Source organism: Polistes dominula, unplaced genomic scaffold (genome assembly GCF_049000335.1).
Source record: "Polistes dominula isolate Pdom_NZ unplaced genomic scaffold, Pdom_raw_medaka contig_33, whole genome shotgun sequence".
NCBI lineage: Eukaryota > Metazoa > Arthropoda > Insecta > Hymenoptera > Vespidae > Polistes > Polistes dominula.
The window spans coordinates 5,834,729-5,858,515 of record NW_028300998.1 but is presented as its reverse complement, the minus strand read 5'-3'; the positions used below and the strand labels follow the sequence as shown (position 1 = coordinate 5,858,515).

At 29.7% G+C, this 23,787-nt stretch overlaps 2 protein-coding genes across 2 annotated transcripts; one reads left to right on the top strand and one right to left on the bottom strand.

Moving 5' to 3' along the window:
• Window positions 1-13,758: 13,758 nt before the first annotated feature.
• Window positions 13,759-19,666, bottom strand: glo (heterogeneous nuclear ribonucleoprotein glorund). Its single transcript, XM_015322445.2, has 9 exons — window positions 19,506-19,666; window positions 18,577-18,843; window positions 18,209-18,352; window positions 17,099-17,237; window positions 15,826-15,995; window positions 15,560-15,753; window positions 15,347-15,466; window positions 15,062-15,161; window positions 13,759-14,937 (listed from the first exon to the last, which is right to left on the bottom strand). Exons 2-9 carry the CDS (start codon window positions 18,833-18,835, stop codon window positions 14,852-14,854), a joined length of 1,212 nt encoding a protein of 403 aa, XP_015177931.1. The 5' UTR covers window positions 18,836-18,843; window positions 19,506-19,666; the 3' UTR covers window positions 13,759-14,851.
• Window positions 19,667-19,886: 220 nt separating this feature from the next.
• Window positions 19,887-23,756, top strand: LOC107067171 (heparan-alpha-glucosaminide N-acetyltransferase). The gene is made up of 12 exons (XM_089173709.1): window positions 19,887-20,121; window positions 20,340-20,523; window positions 20,609-20,718; window positions 20,968-21,074; window positions 21,184-21,299; window positions 21,401-21,498; window positions 21,593-21,700; window positions 21,763-22,039; window positions 22,133-22,412; window positions 22,490-22,614; window positions 22,710-22,893; window positions 22,994-23,756. The coding sequence occupies exons 2-12, from the start codon at window positions 20,395-20,397 to the stop codon at window positions 23,170-23,172; spliced, it is 1,713 nt and encodes a 570-aa protein (XP_089029835.1). The 5' UTR covers window positions 19,887-20,121; window positions 20,340-20,394; the 3' UTR covers window positions 23,173-23,756.
• The last annotated feature ends 31 nt before the right edge of the window (window positions 23,757-23,787 follow it).

The following is a 23,787-nucleotide window of genomic DNA, read 5'->3' as shown; positions in this document are numbered from 1 at the left end:
AACGTTCTTTCCCACCCTCTCTTTGGCAACCACCACCACAACCAACCAACCCCCCGTCTGTCTCCTCTTCTGTCCCAGTCCTTGGCCCGTGTGCGCACAGGCGCGCATCAAGCAGAGACGTGTGACGCGCACACGACTACCACGCGAGAAGCTGCGCGCCAGCGCACTCCTCTTCCTCCGCTTATACCACCTCCTTCTTTCTCCCTCTTGTTATACGTAATTCCTCTTTCTCTTTCTAACTTTATAGTTCTCTGTCCCCGGATGTCTCTTTAACACGCGCGAGCTCGACGCGCGTATATCTCTTCTTCTTCTTCTTCTTCTTCTTCTTTCTCCGCTTTCTCCTCTCTTCTTTTCTCTTCTCTACCATCTCGTCATCGTTCTCCCCTCCTCTTCTTCATTCTCCAAGGCACCACGTCAGCACCGAGATAGCGACACGCGTTTCACCCTTTCCATGACTCCCAACGAACCCTCCGACACCCCTTCTATCCGGCCAAGACAAGAACGTCGACGTTCTGTGGCGTATCACCGTTTTCCACCCCCTCTTCATTCTCTCCCTCTTTCTCTCTTTTACTAGCTTGCCTGCTTGCTTTCTAGCTTGCTTGCTTGCTTGCTTACTTGCTTACTTGGTCGCCCGTTACTCTTTCTCTCTCTCTCTCTCTCTCTCTCTCTCTCTCTCTCTCTCTCTCTTGCTTACCCTTCCTTCGATCGTCCTCATACGACTTTTCGTTATTCGGGACACCGATTTTCGCCGATTTTCCACCTTGCCGGACCTTCCTTCCTTCCGATCGATTTTAAGAGAGTTAGACGTAGGTATCTCGTGTACAGATGATTTAACCATGAACCATGCTTTACCACGACACATGTTATATATGTCTCTTGAAGAAACGCTTGTTGTATAATACTGAAAGTATATGGTCCATATCAATACGTATTTTTCTATACGACATATTGGAATTCATATTGAAAAATTGTTATAATTCTACGTACATTTGTAAATCTAGTATGAGAAGTATTTAGAAATTATAATTGAAAGAGTTGACGATCAGGGTCAGTCTTATCGTTTTGGTTCCTACTATTTAGGTGCATGTCACTCAACTTCTTAATAAATTGTTAAATACATCTTTATGAACAATTAAACGTTAATTACAAAAAAAATCAAGGGAGGGGAGAAGTGATCTTATATTTTGTATTTCTCTTACGTTAAAGGTTAACCGCAAAAAGACTATTTCCGGATTTGGTATCGACAAAGGAGCTTCGAAAGCTTCTCCCGCCTTTTACGTCAAGTCAGCACGGTTGTCCGATCTCTATCTAAAATCCTATATAGGATTATTTATTTCGAAGGTTCTCCTCCTGAAGAGATTACAGATTGCTGATATCGAAAGTTTTCTCTGTTCTTCTCTTTTTTTCGCTTATTTCGTTGTTCCTGTCTTCTTTCTTCTTATTAAACTTTCTTCTTTATTTATTTTTTATGCTGTCCTGGTAAAAAGTCAACTCACGTGCGTGTGTTCACGTATTAGCCACGTAAAATAAGATTGGCGATACTCGATCGTATGGTCTATGGCTTCCCAGGTGGCTTAGAGGCTTGGCCTTGTTCGAACTAATTCACTTTGCTCCAACGGTCGACACTCCCTTCGAAAAAGATGTCTGTTGGTTTGCGAAAAAATATGTTGAATCGATCCTATAACCATGACGTGGTCTTTTTTATTTTTTTTATTTTTTAATTTAATTCCTTTTTATTCATTTCTTTGATTCAACACCTTAAGTTCGTTGGTTCGCGTGTCTTTTATCGAGCCCTTGATCGATCAAGACGATCTATAACACATGTATACATTTTTCATAATATTTTGATAATTGATATCACCAGAATTAGAAAAGAGAAAGAACGTTGAGTTGGCATTTTTACTAGCAATTTACTAATTCTATCGGTCAATCGTATTAAGGATATATAGAAAAGGGATCGAATGGAGAACTTTATTTTTATATATCTCTCTTCTAAGTTAATTAACTAATGTACGTATACATATACGTACTAAGTAGTGTACCAAAGTATTGACATAGATTAAATTTAGAATAAAATAAGAAAATAACTTTTGATTGATTAAAATAGTTGTCATCTCAAAACGTTTTTCATTATATATTTTATTTATATATTATAAAATAATATAATTAAAATAATAGAATGGATTTTTCTTCCTACCGTATCGTGACACAATTTTATTTAGTGTTGTACTTATTGTTAGTTTAACAATAATTGAGTTCATTAAAATAATATTACATTTAAATTCAAATCAAAAAATATGGAACGATTTAAAAAACAAAAATAATTAATTTATGATATGCTTAATTAAAAGTAGTTATCATTTGCTCCAGCCAGCTGTGTTAATATCTTTGAAAAGTGTCTATCTACATCATGTCACAAAAATGAAACGAAAATACAAAATATTGTCATTTCTCCACGACGAGTATACTCGTCAAACTCACAGTTAACTGATTAAATTGTATAGTCGAGAAATATGAATATTTTACTAATACAAATTGAAATAAAAATGTGCAAAGTATATCATAGGGAAAATGTAATTAGTAGGAAAACTTTTGTTAACCCTTGAACATAAATACTAAGAATACGATTTGTAGATAAAAGTGGCGAACAATATCGGATATATAACTTCATTTCAATAATGTTTTGGATAGTAACGTCGACCTTTCCGTTGACGATAATGTCAAGTCATGCAATATCTCTTTTCTTTCAACTCCACCACACCCCTTCATTACTGTATTCCTCCTCTATCTTTGTCTATCGATAGAAATGTTTCGAGGTCGTTTATTTTGCGCAAATACTGTCTTGTAATGATGAGAAAGATACGCGTCATAAGGTATACCGATGGTGAACGAGTACCTTTCATTCGTACCTCTTGATTCATCAACTAGAATCTATAATTAGAATTATTTTGTTGATACTCGTTTGTTATCTTTTCCATCCTATATACGTACATGTAAGCTACTTTTAATATCGTACGTATGCTATTTCGTATATCAATGTATTCATGTTGATACCATTAATGAAACATTAATAAACATTGTTACAAAATAAAACTTATTTTCAAAGGATACTGAGAAAATTTTCAAACGAGACAAAAAGTGAAAGGTTTTGAGGGGAGTGTGTTATTTGAGTGGCGGAGGAGAAACGGGGAAATATCGATCGGGTAAGACTTGCGGAAAACGACAGGGGAAATACGAGACAGCCACACACCGGGTACAAACAATTTAAAGCGCGACACAAAAAGTGCAACAATGTCATTGATAAGAATGATTGAAAAAAAAAAAATATTTTACTGGAACAATAATAGAAAGTAAGAGAATCAAATAAAAAAAAAAGGAAAATGAAACCCAACTGAGGATCAAAATTTAATCCACATGCTTTTTATGATGGAATTTAAATTTTAAAATCATTTTCATTAGAATTTTACGCAAATGTACATTAAATATTCTTAATAAATCTCTTTTGTATTTTTAGAAAAATACCTTCAATTAAATATCATTTATTTAACTATTAGAAATAAATTAAAGGAATAGTATAATGTCATAAAAGTGTTTATGAAGTATATTTCAAAAAATTATAATATAAATAATGGCAATGGCATATTAAACAGGGTATGTTCCCCGAGGGACATTTCCTATAACATGTCTTCAGGGACAATTCCTATCACACATCCTCGGGGACATTTTCTATAATATGTGTTTCTAAGCAAATTCCTCTGTGTACAATCAATACGTTGCCAAAAAAACACACTTACGATATCGAGTGTTCATAAATACTGAAAATATAATTATATTGAAAGAATTGATTTTAGAATTTATATTAATAAAATATTTTTTACTCATCTCGAAGAGTACTATATTCTTTTCAAATATCGAGCTCTTTTTTTCTACCCTATATACACAGGAGCCCTTGAGGTCTTTTTTTATCAAGTTTTATCAGCATATTATATAAGTAAAAATACTACTTTATAACTAAACATACTTCTTTTTTGGCTTTTTGATATGCATCAATAGATATGCATTTAGCATGGGAAACTGAAGCTTCATTGTAAGGGAAGGCATCTTCCGCTAATTGTTAGACGGACCCAAGGATTGGATTCCGTAAGTTCGCTGTTAGTATATGGTGTTGGACTGAACATGGAGTGTAGATTTCTCCTAAATGTTGAATCAGTGGACTAGTCCAACCGGGGGGAAACCACTTAAAAAAAAAATCGTGGAAAGTTCCACTTTGAAAATTATACCCATCCCCTTTTTTTCCTATCCCTTTTATTTTTAACTCTTTTTTATCCCTTTGTTTTCTGTTGCAGGTTGGACTATGGTAAGGAAACGACTACAGGTGGACCAAAGGAGGACCATAAAGGAATAAGAAGTGGACTTGGTAATATAGGATAGTATGAAATAATTATTTGTATAAATAAATTTTAAATTTGTATCTTTATATAATTCTCTTTGTAGCATCGTACAGGTGTGGTAGTTATTTTTAAGGTATTTTTTTATTTATAGGTTTCATGGAACAACTCATAATTGTATGCTCTTTTTAATTATTGTACTGGTATTCTCGATAATAATTCTAAGAAGTTTTTATGGTGGTACTCTTATGAAGGGGTCTAAGAGTTAGGTACATTCCTTTGAATTATATTCGGATGTGAGCATCTTTAGGATGCACATCCCTCTTGGGTCTTCAGAAGCGGTTACCTCCTCGTGGTTAGACCTGGGCAATGGATATTACTTTCCATGTAATGTTTATCATATTTTGATATGATATACATTCCATGACAAGTAAAATCTAGCTAAAGACCGCTTCAATCCCTTTTTTTGATTTTGCTTTTAAATAACAATAGATATTCCTTTTAATTAATTAACAATTATTTAATTATTCCAATACACTTTACTTACATTACAGGAAATTTTTGTCTTCGAAGTCATCACTGCTCATGAATAATAAAATAATAAAATTAGAATAAAAAGAATGTTAAAATCCAAACGTTATAATATTGAATTTTCTTTATTAGAAATATTATTACAGTTGCACACATGTTTAACATATATAAAAACATGTCAACAACTTTCTAATCAAAGTCTTGTTACAGACTACAATGAGTCAGTCTATAAGTAAATTTTGAAGAGGAAGGTTCTTCAAAAATATATTCCTTTAATAATTATTTAATTATTCTAATACACTCTACTTATATTACAGCATAATTTAATACTCGAAATCATCACTGCACATGAAGAATAAATTAATTCCATTAGAATGAAAAGAATATTAAAATACAAACGTTATAATCTTGAATTTTCTTTATTAGAATTTTTATTACCGTTGCAGAGATAATCAACATAAAAAAACATGTCAACAACTTTCTAATCAAAGTCTTGTTACAGAGAACAATGGGTCAGTCTATAAGTGAATTTCGAAAAGGAAGGTACTCCATAAATATATTTCGTACTTTTAAACAATAATCGACACTTCTATCGATCATTTAATAATTATTTAATTATTTTAATACACTTTACTTATATTACAAGATATTTTTGTCCTGGAAGTTATCACTGCGCATGAACAATAAATTAATTACATTAGAATAAAAAGAATGTTAAAATCGGAACGTTATAATCTTGAATTTTCTTTATTAGAATTTTTATTACCGTTGGAGAAATAATCAACATAAGAAAAATCATAAACAACTTTCTAATCAAAATTTTGTTTTAGAGAACAATGGGTCAGTCTATAAGTGAATTTCGAAGAGAAAGGTACTCCGAAAATATATTCCGTACTTTGAAACAACAATCGATACTTGCATTGATTAATTATTAATTATTTAATTATTCTAATACACTTTACTTATATTACAGGATATTCCTGTCCCGGAAGTCATTACTGCGCAGGGACAATAAAATAATTACGTTAGAATAAATAAAATAATAAAATCTATAAGTTATAATATTAAATTTTGTTTATTTGAAATATTGTTACCGTTGCACATATGCTCGACATAAAAATAAAGAAACATAAACAACTTTCTAATTAAAGTTTTGTTACAGAGAACAATGACTCAGTCTGAAAGGGAATTTCGAGGAAGACGGTCCACCTTACATATACACAGTGATTTTAAACTACAATACGAATTCTTTTCGAATATTTAACAATCATTTCATTATTCTAATACACTCTAATTGTATTTCAGATTATTTCAACGCATATACATTGGTTTAAAAGTTACATACACATTAACGTACTTTGAATAGAAAATCATTTTATTTTGAATTTATTTTTTCAGTTTATCAGATGGTTGTCTTCAACTTGATTGCGTTCCTGGACTGGAAGGTAACATAAAATACTCCAATTACTTACATTGCAAATAAAATTGTATTAATATTCATTAAAATTTCTGTTTTAGAAGCGGTTTAATGGGTAGCGGGTAAATTTTTTGTTCGTAAAGGGTGGTACCATTTACGAATAAAGAATTTACTTCAGGTATGTGACCCTGCCCACGCGAGCCATGATTCTATCTTACTCCCAAGGATAGAATCATGTTCATTTAACTTTTAAGCTGGAACTACCGTCTTTTTTTTCTTTTTTTTTCTTTTTTGGCTTTTTTTTTCTTTTTTTCTTTTTTTTCTTTTTTGGCTTTTGGATATGCATCAATAGATATGCATTTAGCATGGGAAACTGAAGCTTCATTGTAAGGGAAGGCATCTTCCGCTAATTGTTAGACGGACCCAAGGATTCTTTTCCGTAAGTTCGCTGTTAGTATACGGTGTTGGACTAAACATTTAGTGTAGGTTTCTCCAAAATTTAGAGTCAGTGGACTAGTCCAATCGGGGGGAAACCACTTTAAAAAAAAATCGTGGAAAGTTCCACTTTGAAAATTATACCTATCCCCTTTTTTTCCTATCCCTTTTATTTTTTACTCTTTTTTATCCCTTTGTTTTCTGTTACAGATTTGACTATGGTAAGGAAACGACCACAGGTGGACCAAAGGAGGACCATAAAGGAACAAGAAGTGGACTTGGTAATATAGGATAGTATAAAATAATTATTTGTATAAATAAAATGAAAATTTGTATCTTTATATAATTCTCTTTGTAGCATAGCACATGTTTGATATAGCACATTTTTAAATATATTTTCTTTATTTATAGGTTTCATAGAACAACTAATAATTGTATGTTCTTTTTAATTATTATACTTTATTTTATGGAGATTGAAAATTATGTATATAAATGTATATAGATTTTATTTCTATAATTTGAAGTTATTCTAGGGTGTTTTAGCTTTAAGTATCATCGATGATTCTATTGAATTTCTTTTCAGATTACACTCCTTGTTTATCATTTTGTATTTTTTAGTATTAAAATTTTTCTCTGGTATTTTCAATAATAATTTTAACGATTTTTCGGATGGTACTCTTATGGTGGGGCCTAAGAGTTAGATTCATTCCTTTGAATTATAATCGGATGTGAGCATTTTTAGGATGCACATCCCTCTTGGGTCTTCAGAAGCGGTTACCTCCTCGTGGTTAGACCTGGGCAATGGATATTACTTTCCATGGAATGTTTATCATATTTTTATATGGTATACATTACATGGCAAGTAAAATCTAGCTAAAGACCGCTTATCATTAATATTATAATAATAATTGGTTTCTTTCATTTTCCTAGTTAATATCATGTTCACATTCCTCTTATTGTTTCCCTTAAATATTCCCTTCATATTATATTTCACATAATAATACTCGATTTATTTTGTTGTAAATTTAATCATGTACATTCTTACAGTCGAGTTTTTTGACGTGTAGTGCGGTCGGTTTAAAACACGTCTCGGTCGTGGTCGCGTTCGCGTTCACGTTTCTAATAAAAAACTTTATTATAGTTTTTTATTTTTGTTACACGTCTACTGGTCATCGTCATCTTAAGGGTAGGCAGACCCATCGGGCATTCATCACTGAAGATAGAAGGTAAATGAATTTTGATATTAAACATTTAATTTAATAATTACCTATAATTTTGAAATGATAACGATGATTCTAATCGTTTTGTACTTTTCTCTTGTTTCAGAAGGTTAAGCAGTGTTAGTGTTTGAATTTTTGGACTGCGTGCAATGCAGTTAATAAAAATTAGAGTCAGTGTTTGGTTCGAATAATTAAAGTGAAATTAAATCGCGAAGTAGAATCAGTGCCGTGGTCGTGATAAAGAAACACGTAAAGTTTCTCCGTCGTTTGAACCGTCTACGTCATCGTCATCTTTAAGGGTGGGAAACCCGTCGGGCATCATCTAAAAAGATGAAAAGGTAAGTTAACTTTTCTATTAAATATTTCTTTAATAATTTTATATGTTTTTTAAATGATAACAATGATTCTAATCTTTTTATTTTTCTTTTTCTGTTTGCAGGTAAGACGTGTTCGGGTTTTGATATTGTAACTGCCCGGAATGCAGTTATAAAAGTAGAGTCAGTGTTTATTCGAATAACTTAAATAAAATCTTTTATTATGAAGTAGAGTCAGTGTTTGTCCGAATAATTAAAATCAAATTTTTATCGCGAAGTAGAGTCAGTGTTTGTTCGAATAATTAAAATCAAAATTTTATCGCGAATTAGAGTCAGTGTTTGTTCGAATAATAAAAATAAAATTTAATCGCGAATTAGAGTCAGTGTTCGTTCGAATAATTAAAATCAAATTTTTATTGCGAAGTAGAGTCAGTGCGCGATCTCAATAAGAAACTTACAAGTTTCTTAGGTTCGTTACCGTCTACTGGTCATCGTCATCCTAAGGGTAGGAGACCCATCGGGCATTCATAGAAGAGAATTCGAAGTAAGTATAATTCTGTATTCAATATTTCTACCAAAATTTCAATGGTATTTTATTACGACAATGATTATTAATTGCTCTTTTTCATTTTTCTGTTTCAGAATATCATTGCAATCGGGCGTGTTGGCAATGTACGGGAGTGTTTGTTCGTTTATATTATATAATTTTAAAATCACGGATTTAGAATCACGTTCGTTCATTCGTTAATTTAAATTTCGTCGCGTTTCGCGTACGCGTTATTTTTGAAATATACACAGTAAATTAATTGCGAGCAATGCAGTTAATTACAATAGTGTATTTGTTCGTATAAAGTTATTTTTTTATTTATAACAGTAGTACAGACTGTTCGCTAAAGTAGAGTCAGTGAAGTGACCGGGAGTGAAATTTTCGTGTGTTTGCATTTGACTGCGTGCAATGCAGTTTTTAAAGTAGAGTCAGTGTTTGTTCCAATATTAAAAAGTACAATTTTGATCGCGAAGTAGAGTCAGTGACCGGGTGGGCGTAAATTAAATTAAAATAATACGCGTATGTAGAGTCAGTGTTGTTCGCCGTATAAGAAAAATTTCGGTTTCGCGATAAGAAACTCATCTATAGTTTCTTATATTCGTTTACCGCGTTATTAGAATCACGCGAGTGAGTGAGTGAGTGCAAGAAGAAGTGCATCAAGGAATTCTCCGATGGACCTGGTGGACGAGGGATGCAGCTGGACCATTTTCTACGAAGTAGGAGTGTTTTGGAGCCACCGTAGAACTTCTAATGCCAACTGTTCATATAGCATACATATGACATTCTATTATAATAAAATGTCACATCTATGTTATATAACATTGGTAACGAGTGAGTCAAAAATTTAAAGTCCCTCCAGTGCTCAATCATGCCGAGGATGAAAGGTCCGAATCGACACGAGCTACTGGTTGTAATTTTTATTAAAAAATTATTGACGAGCACATGAGTTTATTCCAAAAAAGGATTATTCCTTTTTTGGAATGGCTCATGAAACTGTATGTTTCATTATATGTATGTTTTATTAGTTTAGGATAGGTCTTCTTGTCTTATCGGTTAAATTCACTTAATTAACAGTGTAAATTAATTAATGCACCCTCATTTTTTATTACGTGTTTGATTCGCGTTTTAGTAGTGGTGAAATCGAGTATTAATTTACTCGATTTCGTACCAATAAAGCATGTAATAAATGTCTTACATGCATTACTTCGTACTTAGTTTATTTAATCGCGATTTATTTCGATATAATAAATGAGCAAGAAGACAAAACCCTTTCGCGACGGATAGACTCTGGCAATTAAGTGGCGGCTGAAAAAAGCCCAGTTCTTTAATTAGAACAGCCAACTTAATCAAAGGAGTCATCCTAGGTTTTTTAATTATTTTAAATTTTTAATATCTTTTTGGAAGTATTAAAGACTTGTAGAGTCATAGCCCGCTTAGATTTATTTGAGAATATTTAAATGTATTAATCAATTTTTTAGATTAGGATTTTCAGCAACTAATATACTAATACCCCCTTTTTTTCCTCCCTATGCACTCTTCGTTCTCATCTATGCGTGTTACCCAGGTGTTACACGTATGGGTGAAAAAAGTTTGCATGGGTTATTAGTTTTTAAGTTTTCCTTTGGCGGCTGTCATTGGCTAGTGATTGCACGTTGTACATTGCACCTGTGTGTGCGTAGTAGGTAATGCATTGTACATCGTTACGCGATACGTAATACCGCGCATTTTTTTAAATTTATTAAAATAAAAATAATTTGTAGAGTCACGCGTACTATCCGAATTTTTATTTTTAATAACCGTTTTGCATAGTTGAATCACCCACATTTATTTATGGAAACATACAGATATATAACTAGTATGCATATATATATACTAGTGTATACTTGTATTTTGCAGTAGTTTTATTTGCAATAATCACTAGCCTTGGCAGACGATTACAGCAACTGGTACGTAACCTTTTAGTATATAAGTTTAGTTTATGCGGTTGAACTAGGGTGACGGAGGTGCCCCGGGGCATGCTCTCTAGTGTAGGCTTTTGCACCCTGGTGGAGTGTGTGAGAACCGTGGAGTGAGTGGGTGGGTATGCATGTGTTTTTTTCTGAGTGAATGTGAAACTTTAATTGTAAGTAGGTAGGACCCCGGAAAAGCACATAGTAAACTTGCACTTTGAAAGTGCAAGTCACATCTCCGGATTTTTTATATAGAATTGTCACTAAATTATATCTTTTTATTCTATCATGCTTACTTAGTAAATTTATTTTGTGACAATTCTATCATTTTTAATATGTATCATGATTCAAAGGTATTTGCAACCATTTGAAAAATTTATTTATCGATTCTATCTCGAACGAGATAAAATCGAAATTAAATTCGCAAAACCTTTGATGAATTTGATACTTAGTTTTAAGTATAACAGGTTTAACACTTCGCACTATCGCGATTTAGTCTTTCAAATGTTTGATATAATTTAATATAAATTAAATAAAAATATATTGCAAAAAAATGCATTGCATTTTTAGTATTATTTTTATTTCAATTCGTTTTTATTATAAGATAGTAAAAGTGCGAAGTGTCATGGATTAGCTTAATTAACTGCTCGGACATTCGATTAAATGTGCTCGTGTAACATGTGCACAGTCGATGAACTCTAAGTTCATTGATTGTCCACGAGCTAGGATAGCTAACGGTAAACGCGAATTTATTTTGTAATAATTATTTAACAGAGTTATAACGAACATCGGAATTATTCTGCAAAATGGTATGTATGATAGAAAAATAAATGAAATTATTTCATAGGTATTGTAATATGAAATGTATTTCATTTATATTAATGTTATAAGCAGTTGAGAGTAATTGGGTGAAAATGTCTTGAAGTCGTTTCTAAATTGTAGGACCATAACTTGGCATGTTACAACGATATGGTATTAGAATAGAATTGATAATTTACATGGTTAATAATATTCCTTTCGACGAAGAGATATCTCTCGATCAAAAGGTAATCATTATTTTCTATGTAAAAAGAGCTCAAGATGTTTTACTAATCACATTTTTATTTTCAGGGTTGTGTTAGGGTTGGTTAGGTCGGGTTTTTTTCCATTTTATAATTTAGAATCAGGGACAATTCTGATTCTATATCATTGATCGTTGTAACATGCTAAATTATGAGAATACTTTTTGGGAACGATTGACGTTTTTGGTCAATGATTCTTTTCATGCTCGCACGTAGGGAATGTCCGACAGTAGGCATCAAGAAAGAAGAGGCAACATGCCGAAGAGGCCCCCACTTAATTGTGGCTCAAGAGGGCAACTACAGACTCAATGAGTTATTTGCAAATTCAACAGCATGGCTGAATTTTGCGAATAGTTCGTTGGTCATTTTATATTTTATTATTTTGCTCGTCAATAATTTATAGTGGTTTTTTAAGAATGGAAGTAATTGATATAATTTTCTTTCTGTTATAGGGGAACATCGTTGGAATTACCACCACCAAATCTCTCTCTCTCTCTCTCTCTCTCTCTATCAGAGATTTTTATTGCCAAAAATAAATCGAGTATTTGATAAATTTGAGATTCAGAATTCCCCCTCACTCTAATATCATATAATTTTTTCATTTCTTATTACCCCACACCTTTCATTTTTCATTTTTCATTCTTCATTTCATTCGTGGAAACTAATTATTTTATAATATTTTTTAATATATCTTTTTTTTCTAGGTATTAGGAACATAATTTTCATTTTATTTTGTTTCAGGATATGATTAATTCTAATGCACTTGTAAGTGCATCGGGCTTTTCATCGAGAACTTGCCCTTCGATGCATTCATTGCATCTTTTCAAACCTCCAAAATAATCTTTTCTTTTTCTTTTTCAGGCTCGTTTCCAGTTTCTTTATTTAAAGGGTAGCGGGTAGATTCTTTCTTTGGTTTCTTCACAAAGAAAAGTCTACTTCAGGGATGCGACCCTGCCCTACGCGAGCCATGATTTTCTCCTATCTCCAATAATTGGGAGAAAATCATGTCCTTACCTTGAATTTCACCCTACCAACCATCACTCCTTCTCTACTTCTTTATTTTTCTTTTTTTTTTTTTTTTAGGTTTCTTCTTGTTCTAGGTTTCTCATAATAGTGGAGTAGCCGAGAGGAGAGGGATAATGGACTAAAAGAGGACTGAGTTATGGTAAACGGGTGGTATTTTAATTTATTTATTCCTTTTTTTATTTACAGGATGAATTATAAAGACGATGCAATATTACATGCAAAAATAATAGGATAAGAAGAGAGAGGATTATAATTATGGTAAACGGAAATATAAAATAATTACTTGCAAAAATAACTGAAGTATTTTAATTCTTTTTATTTTATTCTCTCTAGTATCGTATGTATATGATAGTTATTTTTTGTGTATCTTCTTTTTTTCTACAGGTACTATCCAATATCTTTTTTTTTCTACAGGTACTATCTAATATTATATATATTTGTTTTTTTTATACGATATTTTAGGTACATTAAAAATGATTAAATATTAAACTTGTAATTTCTACATGTGCTTATATTGAAATATATATTGAAATATATTGTGCTTATTCTAGTGTGTAATTCTAAGCATTATTTATGGTGGTTCTCTTATGGCGGGGCCTAAGAGTTAGGTTTCTTTCTTTGAATTATATTCGGATGTGGGCATCTTTATAATGCACATCCCTCCTGGGTCTTCAGAAGCGGTTACCTCCTCGTGGTTAGACCTGGGCAATGGATATTACTTTCCATGTAATGTTTATCATATTTTTATATGCTATACATTCCATGGCAAATGAAATCTAGCTAAAGACCGCTTACTTTACTATATATATATATATATATATATATATAAAAATAAAAATGATTTAGGTATTATCACAGAATAAGATTGAATAAGAAGATAACATTTTTATTTACTATACTTTTAAAGCACAATTCTCATTCGGCATTCATTATTACTATTTTATTTCATACTTTTATGGCATAGGCTCGATTTCCACATATACAAAGTAGAATTAATAAAGGAACATAAACATATTCACAATCCTTACGCGACATTTATCATTACCATAAACAGAAACTAAAGAGTATTACATTTTTTGAATCAATGAAACCACACCTGCAGAATCGTGATTCGATTATTTTAAAAAATACAATTAATGTTATTAAATGTAATTTTATCCTTATAGACACCAATTTAGGTTTTCTTACTAAATTATTTTAACAAAAAAAAAAGAAAATAATTTTTGAGATTATAAAGATTTGTGTATTCTGATATCTTCATGTACAAAACGAAGATAAACTATAATAACAAAGTGCCTAATGAAATTTGCCTAAATTTTTATTTAATGGATATTTATTACAGATCTGTCAATATTGAATTATTTTTAAGTGAAATAATAAGTAAAATAAGATAATATTACACTTTCAATATTAACAGTGACTTTTAAAATATTCGTTCTTAAATGTATATACTATATTTAGTAAAAAATATTAATGAATAGGACACTTTGCTTATGTATATTCCTTTTTGTTAATATGAAGTACAAAAGAAATAAAAGAAATTAAATAAATTTGTATAAATGAAAGAAAATACAAAAAAAAAAGAAAAAGTTTGACACAAATTTCAAATAAAATAGATCCTTTATCATTTATCATTAATTATGTTAACATGTAATGAATTTAACGCATATTATTTGTGTCTCTAAACGGAATCTTCTTGTTCTTCTTCAAGAATCTGTTATCAAGAAATCTAAGTGATTGCCAAATTACTTAATAATTAAATATTTTATTTTAATAAATGAACGTAAAAAAAATATTCAATGTGTGAATAATATTAATAATCATTTCTAAACTCGATATCATTTGCAAAAGGTAATTCCATATGCATCAATATTTCTCGAAGTTAGAATATTGATTCCTTAAACCTTAAATCATCATCTTATATCCTTCTTCTTAGAGAACGTGAAAAACGTGGCATCGAATCTCAAAAACTGTTGTAATTGCTACCTCCTAATTGACTGCTGAATCCTCTATTTGGAGAATATCCTGGCCTAAAGTTATTACCCAAACCTAGAAATAGATATAAACAATAAAATTTACTATATATAATAAATTCAATATATCTTGCGTAAGTAACATGATAACAATATTTTAAAATTATTATTAATTAAAAAAAAAAAAACAATTTATATACCTCCACAAAAGTTCCCTATACCACCCAAAGACATTCCACTTGAGCTATTGCTTGAGTTAAGGAATAACTCTATGTATCTGTAAGACATATGGCTTTTGTCCTGTAACATTACACAAATATATAAATATTATTTTCAGATACGTCTATATCGATTTATAAATATGTCGAAATTATATAATAATTCAAATAACACAGAATTTTGAAGAGTACTCTACAAGATAACTTAATAATACTCAACAGTACTCTAAAGAATAAAAAGTTAAAAAAATTAACAATTTATTTAACCTTGCTCATAGCTCTAACAGCTTCTTCGTGGGTTTCAAATTCCACGTCTGCCTCACCAGATGGACGCCCACCATTTTCCAAGAGAATCTTAACATTTATCGGCACAACAGGCCTGAAAAACTAAATTAATACATGTTTGATTAGTAAACGGTTGTTTTATTCATATTCTTTTTAATAAATAACTATAATTGGCAGTAATTTCGATGTACTTACATCTGCTATATCATCTTCTGTTGCTTTGAATGGTAAACCTCTCATATGTATACTATGAAGACCAGTATTATTGCCCCAATTATCACCACTTCCTCTAAAGTTTCCTCCTTTCATGTCCATTCCACCACGCATACCCATTCCACTACCACGTGAATTGAAGTTATTTCCGCTTCCCCAAGGACCACTATCAAAATCTGCAATATATTGCATATAAAGTTAAGCAACAATTATAATTCTCTCAGTATTTATTTAAACTTAACAAATACCTCTATTTCTAGATCCTCTGCTATTGTTACTAAAACGATTCATGCCTCCAAAACGATCACCACGATCATATGGTGCAGGTCTTTGATTAAATCCACCCATTGGCCCACGCATTTTTGGTCCTATGCTAGCACGTACTTCAGACAAACTGCTTCGGAAGATTTCAATATACCTGTTAATAATTAAATATATTAATGAGTATATTTTATACATTAAACTGATTGACTATTATTTTTTGATAATAATGTAATTAAACATTGAAAAGTATATAACTTCGAAAAAGAGGCAATTAATATTTGTAAACTATGTGTTCAAATTCATACCTTCAATAAGTTAAGAACAGTAGTGCTTTCGTATAAAGAAAAAAAAATTTTTTTAATAAAATAGGAAATCTAATGTTTTAAGTCAATTTTTTGGGATAATGAAACAACTATGCATACTACACCTCCACATTTATTTTAAATTTCTGTTGACACCCTTCCACGATGACATTGCTTTGATGAATTTATGCCAACCCTAGCTCTTGTGATACTAGATCTTCAGGCAAATAACACTTGCAATTGCACTTTTTACGGTATGAATTTTCTTATAATTTATTTTATTATAAATCAATACGTACAATTTTTTAATTGTTTATATATTCTACTTCTTTATATAATTAAAATAAACAAAAAATAAATACAAGAAAAAAAAAAGAAAGAAATTTTGTCCAAATATTTACGACATTTAAGAATTTACGATATGTATATCTTGTGCTTTGTAAGAAAAGTACAATTGTTAGTATGAGGCAGAAGTATCAAATTGATCTTTACTACCTCTGTAGTGCCCACCCATCCTGGGGCCCTACCCACCTCCCATGGGATTTGATGACGACGTCACGGGATACTTCCCGCCCGGCACCCACCCACAGGTTTCAGTTGGGCCAACAGTACTTTTGCTTACGTATGTTTAGCCTTATTTTGATTCTACCCTCCAAGAGGCAGTTTCTTTACATAATCATTTGATATAAGTGTTTGTATTTATTTAAACAACGGTTACTTCCTGAATTACCAGGATGTATACCATAACATTAAATAGTGAATAAAAATAAACTGTGTGTCATTTTTCAAATAATTTGTAAAGATAGTTAATTTAAAGAAACTGCTTCTATATTGAAAGAAACTGATTCCCGCTATTGACTAACAAAATGTAAATACCTACGTATACTATGATCATAAAAAAATGATATTGAAAAATCATAAATATACCCAAACCCAGCTAGCGTCAGTGCCCCACCTGTGTCCTATCTTTTCCTTGTGTTTCTGCAGAGCGCGCTCCGCAACATCTTTGTTTACAAACTGAACGTAAGCCTCCCCAGTACTGCGGCCCGTGTAGTCTGTCGGTAGTGAAATCCCGTTCGGCAATATCTCCAACCCTGACCCACACATAATCAAACATCGATATTGTAGCGTAATACCCAATTATGAGTTAAAGTATCGAATCAATGTACTTATCAAACCCTTATTAAGCACAATTTACTTAGCCTTTGCAGATATTTATTAAATTGTCTTACTCCAATTTCATATTCTTTCTTGCAAAGATGAAGTAGAAGCAGAATTTTTATATTTTAATTCAGCAGTTCAATGCTATTTTATGAAATCAATATACGTTATAATTAAAAAACAAAATTCACGATATGATATGTTATTTTAACTAAAATGGATAGTAATGATTCGTAGAAACACAGAGACACTGCTTGGGATGGATTAAAATTTGAATGTATTAATAATTGGTAATGGTAATGGTAAATTATGTATACTCATTAATAATTGAACTAACACAAATATATCTTTAAATACAATGAATATATTTATAAATATGATCCTAATAAAATTATGTTTATGTAAAATAAATTTTGTTAATAATGTTATTTATTTATAGTCACAACAATATATTATATTGTATTGATAAAAAAAGCTATAATACATAAATTTTTATATTTTTTTAATTGAAAATTTAATTAAAGATATATATGAAAATTTCTTATACTATAATAGTAAAGTTTTCTTTATCATTTGCTGCATTGTATATTGTTAATACATGCACACACACATATATATTTGAGTGCTACACATTAACAATAAAAATAGAAATATTACCAAGTTATAATTAAACAGTGGAACCACCATCAAAAGCATTTAGTCCCTGTGATTCAGAATTATAGTAATATTATGATTTATTTTTAGCAATATGTGCCTTAAGAAATGAGACTATTTAAAGTTAAAGAAAGAAATATGTGCTGGACAATTTTTTTGAACCAAAAGCTAATAGTACTTAGTAAAAACTGTCAATCATGAACAAGAAAAACAAATTATATTAATATATAGATAAAAATATATGAAATACCTGAGAAAAATTGTGCTATTTCTTCTTTGGAACAACCGAATGGTAGTCCACGTAATCTGACACATCCATCATCCATTGCATTTTCTAAATTTAAGCCACTTCGTTTGATTACCCATTCCATTTCTCCCCTTTTTGCTTTGAAAACTATTAATGTAACACATAAGATATGTTAATTACATCTTAAGAATATTTTTAATAAGATAAGCAGAATATATGCATATAGGTTCAATTAACATATTAAACACTATGTTAGTCCTCACAAACCGACCTTAGATTTTAGGTCTTTGCATCGGTCACCAATAGCTAAAATTCTTATGTATTTTTATAGCCAATAAATCATCGTAGTCTAAATAGCAATGATTATATACCTTCAATGTATCGATGTCCCATATGATCTCGGTCTCTTTTGCAAGCCTTCTCTATGTCTTCTGGAGTATCCATCTCCACGTAAGCTTCTCCACTGGGTCTTCCCTCGCGTGACATAGTCATGTGTACTCCTTCTTTTCCATTGGTTATGGAACAATCTCCAAAAAATTTCATTATTTCGTCAACTGTAGTTGACCATGGAAGTCCACGTATCTTGACGACATATCCCTCGTCATCGTGATCTCCACCACCATTTGACATGGTTTATACTTCAAAAGAAAACAAAAAAAAATAGTATTTAATATAACCCACGTGTATCTGCGGATTCCTAATTTACTAAATAAAGAATTAAATAATTTATAAGCAATTTTTTTCTTATACTTATTGATTATATATGAATATATATATATATATATATATATACTCTTCTAATTATTTAAACACTTTATTAAATGAGTATAATAAAGGAGAGACTCTCTCTCTCTTAATTCTCCAACTACAAGCTAATTGTATTCGTTATATAGATATGTCTTAAGAATTAGATTAAAAGGAATAGAAAAAGAAATAAAAAAAAAAAAGAAGGGATTTTCTTAATATCGTATTATTTTTTTAGAAAATGTGACTATCATATTTAACAGGAAATAGTAAAAGAAACTTATTGATAATTCTGATAAATTTTACAAAATATTTGGGCCGCTAATTTCACATTACCCGCGATTTTAGAGTTAATAATAATATAATAACTATGGTTAACAATAGTTCGTCTACATAATATTATACTATCAAAATTATCAATGTTTTAATGCGTAAAACAAAGATTTCATAATAAGAATGAACTACACTGCAATAATCTTATAAGACGCCCTAAGTTGCGATAATATTTTCTAAGATAATCTAGCATTAAATAAATTTAAAAAATTACTGATCTTACTCTGTTTATATTTAGAAGTTTAGAAAAACTTCAACTTTTTGATTAATTATAATAAAATACAATAACGAAAATTCAAGGGCAATTTCGGCAGATGTTCTATACCACTACCACAGATTTTACGACGACACCAACCGACAAAATGGCGCTCTCCCAAATGGCTTCCCTAACACTTCGTTTCCATGTAAACGCTCACGTGTATATATAAATGTTCTTGAGCAAATGTAAACTGCACTTTAATGTAAAACATTTATTTATATTATTTCCATTCCAAAAATGAAAAATAATAATAATTATTATTAAAAATGTATTTATATTAAATGAAATAAAATAATATGAAATATAGTTAATATTTTTTTTGTTTAATGCAGTGCATCCATCAACTAATCAGACGTGGTTCACTTATCTTGAAAGTGAGTGCAACATAGATATTTTTATATCGTATCATATGATATATCTATCTCTACTTATTAATGATATTTTGATGCATACAATCTCATATTACTAACTTTAATGAAACAGTATTTGAAACAGTATGTCATTTTAATATTGAAGTCTATGAGCGTTGACAATTTCTTAGAGCGTGGAATGATTAAATTTAAGTGTTATTAATTAAAAGGTAATACAAATAATAACAATATGACGCAAGCTTTTTTTCGTAAATAATTTTCATATTGAATGATGCTTGTCAAATTGTTATAAATTTTCTGATAATAAATTATTTACACAATTTTCTTGACAATTTATATATTTATAATGTATACAAAAAATATATGAATTTATTAATCTTAATATACTACATTTATATATATTATTTTATCTTTTTGATTTTGACAGTTAGAAAAAGTAATGTTGTAATAACAAACGTGTAAAGCAAAACATAGTTTCTATCATGGAAAAAACGATCAATCCTTGTTTGGATCCAAATGCAACGCTTGGAATTGATCAAGCATGTTTGAATATTATAAATAAATATAAACAAGATCTTACATTCTACTCTACCTTTTCTGAATGTAGACTGGTACGTATTTATAATAAAGCTAATGTTATTATTTAAAAAATCTATATATGCACGATATAATACTTTCATTATTTACCTTATATAGTGTCATGGAATACCAACAGCCAATTTACCTGCAGAAAATACTACATCATTATTAATATCTACAAAATATCCACTTCACATGTATTATATGAATAACTATGAATGGTGCCAGTAAGCAAATAATATATATACTTAAGCAGTCAAATATTTTTTTAACATTTTAAACGCCACTTCGATATTAATGAACCAGCTTTAGAATTTTTGTTCAGGCTGCATCACCATTAGTTGACATTTTTGAGTATTTCTGTAGATAACAAATTATTGTGGCCTAAACAATAAGCAAAACAAAAGAAGCTTAGGACTTAATATGTTAAATTCTTCATTGCACTTATAATTATATATTTATTAACTTTTATTTAGCACAACATATACGTTCAAAGAACATGGACGATATGGGTGGAATTTGTCTGCCGAGGAAATATGTTCAAATATTTATTTAATTAATAATCCATCGAATGCTTATTTTCGTAAGCTATAGATATATATTTTTACTTAAGAAAAAAATCTCTTTAACATATTATTTCTGCTTTTATAAATAATTATTTTATTTAAGTTAATAAAAATGTTATTTTCCAGCATTAATAGCAGCATTGTTGTTATTAATTATATCAATAATTGTAATACAAATAGGAAAAGTTATTCTGAGAGCTATAAAACATTATTTTCGGTACGATGGAATGTATCTTCATGATGTAAGTAAATAAAATACATATATTAATAATAAGATGTACACACAAATCTTTTTTTAAATAATATCATATTATCTTTTAAATATGTTATTATTATTCTAAAGGATTTATCAGTCTTACAAGAATCTGAAAGACAAATTCAACCAGCAATAAATGTAACTCGATTAAGTACAAGAGTCCAGTCAGTTGATACATTTAGAGGGTAATGATTTTTTTCTCTGAACTTGAATTTATTTTATATATATTCTAATATTATTTTGTCTTTACAATAAAATATTCATATCTTTTCTTTCTAGTATTGCAATACTGCTAATGATATTTGTTAATAATGGAGGAGGAGAATATGTATTTTTCAATCATAGTGCTTGGTTTGGTCTTACTGTTGCTGACTTGGTGCTTCCTTGGTAAATTATTATTAATTAATTTTTTTTCATATGATTAAATCACATATAAGTTTATATTACAGGTTTGCATGGATAATGGGTTTGACAATAGCAATATCAAAGAGAGGAGAATTTCGTCATATGTCTTCACGAACAAAAATAATTATGCGTAATTTTACCAGAACGTTAATGTTAATATTAATTGGTTTAATGATTAATTCTCGAAAAATATTTACAAATTTCCATGGAAAAAGTTACTATTTAGAAAATCTCCGTTTTCCTGGCGTTCTACAACTTTTGGCAATTTCGTATTTTGTCTGTACTGTATTGGAAACGCTATTTATGAGAACGCCTATTTCGGTTCGTTTATTTTATTTATTATAAACAAATATTTTATACATATTGTACAATGGAAATAATGAAAAAATAATACTTTTAAATTGATTATTGCAGGTTGGACGATTTTCCATTTTAGAAGATATTTTAAACAATTGGATTCAATGGTGTATCATTCTAGCTATTGTTGCCACTCACACTTTAATAACTTTTCTCTTGCCAGTCCCAAATTGTCCAAAAGGATATTTTGGACCAGGAGGATATGATACTTTTCAAAAATATACAAATTGTACTGGCGGTGCAGCTGGTTATATTGATAGATATGTTTTTGGCAAGCATATGTATAATAATACAAAGAATCTTGTGTATGGAAATATATTACAGCATGATCCTGAAGGCATGTTATTATTCATTCAGAAAAAAAAATGTTTTTTTAATATATACATTATATATGTTTAAAATCATATTTTTCAGGAATAATGAATACTATCTCAGCAATATTTATCGTTTACTTGGGAGTTCAAGCTGGACATATTTTACTATATTATTATCAATGTAAATCTAAAATTTTAAGATGGTTGTTATGGTCATTGGTTACGGTAAATAATTTGTCTATGTTATGCGTCTTTTTATTAATGAAAAAAATGAAAGGGTGTGGTAAACAAACAAATATTATATAATTATATTAATTTAGGGTATCATCGCTGGATTTTTATGCAATTTTAGTCTAGTAGATGGTGTAATACCAGTTAGCAAAAAAATGATGACACTTTCGTTTGTATTGACAACAAGCAGCTTTGCTTTCCTTTTATTTGCTATCTTATATTATTTAATTGACTATAAGCAATTTTTCACTGGAGCACCGTTCGTATATGCAGGTTTGTGAACAATAAAATTTATTTATAGTTTTAAACATTTATATTTTTTTTGTAATTCAAATGCATTTCCGTCTGCTTACATATATTTATTCTTGTACAGGAGCTAATTCAATATTTCTTTATGTTGGTCATTATATTACAATGGGATTATTTCCTTGGTCATGGAGAGAAAATAATCCAACACATTCAGTTCAACTTATTATAAATCTATGGACAACAGTGTTGTGGACATTCATTTCATACGTACTTTACAAAAAAGAAATTGTAATTACAGTTTAAATTTTTGAAAGAAATGTAATATATACATTAAGTATAATTATTTTCTTATATATATTCTTTTTTATATATATTCAAAAAATATCTATATTAGTTCATTTAATATTTAGATAATTTGATATTTTATATTATAAAATTTTATATATTTTCAATTATAAGAAATGACACTATATTATTATTTAACAAAACTATATAAGTGTCATTGTAATAAGACACACAGAGAGAATACTATTTACTTACAATGTTAGAGATTGTTCTAGTTTAATAAATAATAATATTTGATTTTCTCAAAGTTATATAATATATATATATATAATATAAATAAATATAAAATATGATACTTTATTATTAAGGCTGTTGTGCGATCTTCCCGAGATATAAATATCGAATTAAGCGTTTAAGTCATTGAACGTACCAGAAACAATTTTTAATCGATTGTAATGAATAAAATCTCATTTAAAAGATGAAGATTCAAAAATTTAAACGAATTTTTTGAATTTTTAGAAAAGTTTTCAAATAAACAGTATTTTTTGAAATTATTTTGTTCACAGAAAATAAATGTATAATAAATAATTAGAAAAAAAAAATATATATATATATATATATATATATATATAT

What these genes read in the sequence shown, in the direction of transcription:
- glo (XM_015322445.2), bottom strand. Translation starts at nt 18,835, where the DNA reads ATGTCAAATGGTGGTGGAGATCACGATGACGAGGGATATGTCGTCAAG. An exon ending in CTGTTAGAGCTATGAGCAAG is followed by an intron (nt 15,162 to 15,346) that starts GTTAAATAAATT and finishes GTAATGTTACAG; the next exon opens with GACAAAAGCCATATGTCTTA. An exon ending in TATAGGGAACTTTTGTGGAG is followed by an intron (nt 14,938 to 15,061) that starts GTATATAAATTG and finishes ATCTATTTCTAG; the next exon opens with GTTTGGGTAATAACTTTAGG.
- LOC107067171 (XM_089173709.1), top strand. Translation starts at nt 20,395, where the DNA reads ATGGAAAAAACGATCAATCCTTGTTTGGATCCAAATGCAACGCTTGGA. An exon ending in CCTTTTCTGAATGTAGACTG is followed by an intron (nt 20,524 to 20,608) that starts GTACGTATTTAT and finishes TACCTTATATAG; the next exon opens with TGTCATGGAATACCAACAGC. An exon ending in GCTGACTTGGTGCTTCCTTG is followed by an intron (nt 21,701 to 21,762) that starts GTAAATTATTAT and finishes TTTATATTACAG; the next exon opens with GTTTGCATGGATAATGGGTT.